The sequence below is a fragment of the Nanorana parkeri genome, unplaced genomic scaffold (genome assembly GCF_000935625.1).
Source record: "Nanorana parkeri isolate BGI_ZX_2015 unplaced genomic scaffold, ASM93562v1 scaffold496, whole genome shotgun sequence".
NCBI classification, from domain to species: domain Eukaryota; kingdom Metazoa; phylum Chordata; class Amphibia; order Anura; family Dicroglossidae; genus Nanorana; species Nanorana parkeri.
The window spans coordinates 644091-649456 of record NW_017306764.1 but is presented as its reverse complement, the minus strand read 5'-3'; the positions used below and the strand labels follow the sequence as shown (position 1 = coordinate 649456).

Here is a 5366-nt window from a genome sequence, read left to right as displayed (position 1 = left end):
AAGTGGTTAATACTGTAACTGTCAGATACATTGACAGTATTGAAAACAATAATAAATATTATTATTAAAATAATACATTTAAAAAAATTACATTTTGTCCATTCGTCAGCCTAGCATAAAAATATGAGCAGGTAATTCATTAAGCAGTGTACAAAATAAAAGCCCTACGCATCCTTAGAAAAAAAATGTAAAAATAATTTAAGTAGTATATTAGTAATTGCGCTATTGTCAGGTAAATTACACTTCTAAATTTGGTCTGGGCATCTAGGCATCAATGACCTGTGGTTACAAAGGGTTAAACAGCGGTTGAATTGAACTGTATGGGCCAAAGATCTGTGGTTATAGAAGGAACAGTACAAATGGTCTTCGTGGCAGATTTCTAATTTCAGTCTTGTTTCTATTCTTCTTGAGGTAATATATCATTATGTAAATGGTATTTAATTAAGGATGCCTGGTGCCTAAAACACCATTCAATCTAGCATGCTCTCTTCCGAAAGCTAATACACATAACAGGCAGACAGGAAGAAGCCTGGCTGCATGTCAAAACATCAAATTACTATTATGCATTGCAATCAATAGGTTCAGAACAGTACCTTCTACCTTTCATAACAATGTTCTGCTTATTGTATCCAACTAGCAAAATTAATGGCTTTATAAATGGAATTTTAAATGCATGAGCGCAAAGTATCTGTGACAATGGAAACACAGATTCCTTACCCCATTAAAAATAATCCTTAATATATCTGTGGTCATTTGGTAGAGCTGACAGAATAAATATTGGCACAGTCACTGGGGCGTGCCTATAAACTGGCATTAGTATAAACAGCTGATAAACCAAGCCTAATGCATCCACTCTGCTTGCCAAACACTACAATCTTTGACACAACAGTCTGAACATAGTCGCAATACCAAGTAAGGACTTGGAAGTAACTTCATTGCGTTACTGTAGGAGCATTTTACTAAAGATTGGAAAAATAATTATTTTTGATATACAAAACGATACAAGTTTCCCAAGTACAAAACAGTACTTTATGTTACTTTATAGGTATATGTAAATGATCATATCTATATAAAACAAATCCTGTATTTGTCATAAAGCCTCACATCATGTGATGCGTGAAAGTATGCGATGCCACAAGCGATCCCACATTACATGTTGTAATGTTAGGTGCAATGCCATGCCACTATCTCTAAATGGTAACCCCAAAATACCTACCCATCACATGTGCATTGTAAGGTTACCTATTACATTCTAATTAGCTGTGGTAGACAGCCCATTCAAATGAATAAGCTTCCTACCACAGCACACCTCAATTGCACTCTGCAGCACCACTGCGATGTTCCATCACAGAGGTGTGAACAAGGGCTTAAAAGTGAACTCCAGGCAGATATAAAAAAGAAAACAGTAAGACAGCTATGTGTGAATTAAAAGATAATGACATCTAATTTTAAATAAAATTAGTGTAAGTATCTGATTTTATCTTGGTATCATTGTCTTGGAATCCCCTGTACTACAGCACCTAGACTGGGACATGGACAGGTAGTATTAAGGGCCAATCAATTATTCTACAGTGTACATAAGATAATAAGGAAAATGCTGATAGGTGGAGAAAGCTGCTGTGGAAGGAGGAAGGTAGAGGACCAGAAGGTATTGCTGAACTACAGAAAAGTAAGGTCACAACCAGGCTCTGCTGTCTGGTACAATGGTGGGTACCTTGGGAATTAATAGATTTACATATTTGCTTTCCAATTGTATAGTTAGCTGCTTTCCTAGAGGTCATCTTTAACTGAGGACAGTGACAAACCTAGGCTGGCATATCTGCATTGTGTGGCAACTGTCCTGGTATCAACATATTATGACCTCTATGACTTAAAATCATCATATAGAAACAGAAAATATATCAGACTTGAAATGCAGACAAAAAATACTCCTTATCTCTGTATGTCAGGCACCTTCTGCCCAAGATAAATTAATCTAATGAAGGCAAAAATAATCTAGCCATTTGCTCATAGGGCTGGCTGTCAGCAATGTGGTCACAGGGGTCTAGTCATATAGGTTATTTTGCTGCTGGCAATACCTTACCCAAGGCATAATTACTACAATTTCAATAGGGATATCACACTTTCACTGGTTGAATTGCTGTAGAATCTCAGTTTCTAGAGAGGGATCAGTGGCAGAGCGATATGTCGGTGGTTCAGAAAGGAAGGGAATGATGCCATAGGAAGTACGCTGACTTTGCACAATTTTGTCACTATAGAGATGATGCTACTACCAGCAAAATCACTAGTGTAACATGTGCCTAAGTATTAGATTAAACTGAACCTTAACGTTCAAATGTGCCAGTGCTATTTTCCAACCTTCAGCTGTGCTAGAAAAAAAAAGGCATCACTTTGTATTGTAATGCACTTGGTTTGGGAAATATTGACACAGGAATAAGGCAGCACATAAACACAAACTAACACTGCGATATTAACCCACTAAAATGAGAACAACGAAAATTACTTGCCAACAGTTCAACTGTATAATGTCATGTAGTCTAATACAGCCGTCATACAACCAGAAATAGGAACCGCTCCAGGAATGCTAGGAACAAACACTATGAGGGTTATTCAGGAGCCAAAGGATATAGTAGTAGCCTCGGCTAATCCAAACCGAATGCATATGCTTTGGCTTGGCTGAGCCGAATTCACAGCCAAAGCGGAGGGATGGGTCTGCCGAAGCAAACTGTTCTCCCTGCAAATGTAAACAAACAAAAAACAGTGTGGGGTCCCCCTCCTGATCCAGTTAGGAGGGACCCCTGAGTTAAAAATAATTTAAAAAGTGTGCGGGGTTCCCCCAAAAGTCATACCAGGCCCTTTAGGTCTGGTAGAAATTTTAAAGGGGATCTCCACCCCAAACAAATGGGGAAAAAAGTGGGGTTCCCCCTAAAATTCCCAACCAGACCTTTAATCCGAGCACAGGCCTGGCAGGGCAGGAAGTGGGGGGATGAGTGAGCTCCCCCCCCTCCCTGCAGCATACCAGGTCACTTGCCTCCGGCATTGGAAGTGTGCTTTTCCAGGGTACCCCCTGGAAAAGCACTTTGTCCCTGTGCTGATGGGGACAAGGGCCTCTTCCCCACAAGCCCTGACCCGTTGGTTGTTGGGGTCTGCTGGTAGGGGGGTTATTTACATCGGGGTACCCCCTTTCACAAAGGGGGTACCCAGATGCTGCCCCCCATTGTGAATGAGTAAGGGGTACTTGTACCCCTACTCATTCACTAAAGGGTTAAAATTGAAAAGTAAATAAACACACCAGACTTTAAGAAAAAATCCTTTAATTGAAAAAAAAGGGCCTGTGCTTGGATTAGGGGCCTGGTTGAGAATATTAGGTAGGACCCCAGGCTTTTCCCCCCTATTTTTTGGGGGTGGAGTTCCCCATTAGATACCGGGTCATACCGGGCCCAGTATTACTTTTTGAGGTAATCCCACGCACTGTTTTTTTTACTATTTAACTTGGAGTCCCTCCTAACTTTCCTACCAGACCTGAAGGGTCTGGTAGGGATTGGGAGGGTGACCCCGCGTCATTTAAAAAAAAACATTTTTTGTTTACATTTTTTTAATTCTGCTTGATACTTCCGAGGTAGCGAGCAGAAAACCCAAGCCGAGTGTCGTTCGGCGCTATTTGGCTATTCACTTATTGCCATTTGGCCCCTATGAGAATGTTCAGCTGAACCGAAGGGAGCTGAAACCAGCCGATGTATGGGTGAAATCAGCCATACAGGGCTGAAGTGAATAGCTGAACGGTGTTCAGCTCACTTCACTTCGGCTCGGTTATTCACTCGGCTGCCTTTGGCAGCTTAGTGAATAACTCCCTATGTTTCCCTTTGGTGATTGTGGAAGACCTTCGCCTGTGGTCTAGGGCTTGTGTCTATGTATGGCCCCTGGACTGTGTAAAATGTGAGTAGCCACAGAGCAGGTAACCCTAAGTGTCTATAGTTAACAGACAGTAGAAGCAGCCATCGGTTATCACTGATAATACACCTGATGATTCTAATAACTCACTTGAATGCAGTGACATCCCTAGATTGGTCAAGTCTTACTTTTAGCCAGACTCCCTCTAAAACATGGCTACATTTTGATAAAGCATGGCCCGTTTTGGTAAAGTATTATTTTTCTGGGGGTAACACATGAAACATTTAGTAGATATTTTTCACCAGTCTTTTCTAATAAATACTTGGAATGATCTTGAGCACTGAAATGGTTGTTTCCTCCCTGCAATAAAAGTAAGTGGATGTATAGGACAAAAATGAATTGTTCCTTGTAAATGATGCCATGTATTTGCCAAAACAATTATGCCCCTATACTCTAGGAACATTTTTTGAACTGCCTGAACATTTAATGCAGAGGTATAATGTTGGGCCCTTCTTTACAGTTACCAAAGTTATGTTAAATACTTACATCAGAATTAAATCGAAGCTGGCAAACGTTGCACGAAATAACCAGCTTTTTCTTTGGTGGAATGGAAACGCCAAAGGTATGGTTTATTACAGCTTTTTGCACTGGGTCCATCTATAAAAAAAATAAAATAACTATGAGCATATAACTATGCCAAAGCTTACAGTAGGACTGTGAAGAAATAACCTTTTCATATCATATTGCTTCATTAGTCTGTTGAAACTGATCTGTAAATGGTTACTTGGTCTACTGAACCTTCTTTTGGCAGAACTGGTTTTGTCAAGCCAGGCAGTGAACTTCTATAATTATAGCCTATCTCAGGACAAAATAAAAACTCACTTTGCAGTGGGGCTAACTTGTCGTTCCTCTCTAGGGGGATTCTTTAAAGCAGTTTTACTTACCTGATCCCTGCTCCCACTTGCTCCAAGACTGGTGCCCGATAGCCTCTTCTCCCCTCTGCTCTGGCAGCCAGAGCACATTGATATCATCATGTCTAATGCAGGGTCAATAGCCATGAATTAGATGGGAGGACGCTAGGGGGCAGTCCACAGCCAGAGCGGAGGTAAGTGCCAACTGCCGGGGAAGTGGGGATCACTTAAGTAAATCTGTTTTAAAGAATCTCCTAGACAAAAACGAGCAGTTAATCCTTGCAGTGTGGGGGTAGCCCCACTGCAAGGTAAGTTTTTTTTATCCAGAGATTGTAAATATTCATTGCCTTTACAATGTCCTGCCTGCACATCATTTCAAATTATGCATTAAGAACAGGTTTCATTTTTGCCATCCCTGCAGGCTGCTGTCTGTGGTTACCTTGAGTTGTTTACAAAATGTTCTCATTGGCACAGCATTTCATGGACTTCATTTACTAAGGGCTTACGTTTGCTAGCTTGGCCATGTGTTTCCCATATATTATAAAACATGAGAAATACACACTA

The 5366-nt window shown here is 40.6% G+C and overlaps 1 protein-coding gene across 7 annotated transcripts in view; it reads right to left on the bottom strand.

Annotated features, from left to right (window-relative positions):
• The window catches only part of ZNF385B (zinc finger protein 385B), a 292718-nt gene that overhangs the window by 75561 nt on the left and 211791 nt on the right, over nucleotides 1–5366 (bottom strand). For all 7 annotated transcript variants that reach the window (XM_018561049.1, XM_018561050.1, XM_018561053.1 and 4 more), the window contains one exon: nucleotides 4438–4548. In XM_018561049.1, coding sequence (XP_018416551.1) covers nucleotides 4438–4548 — 111 coding nt within the window. The remainder of the gene's footprint in view (nucleotides 1–4437; nucleotides 4549–5366) is intronic.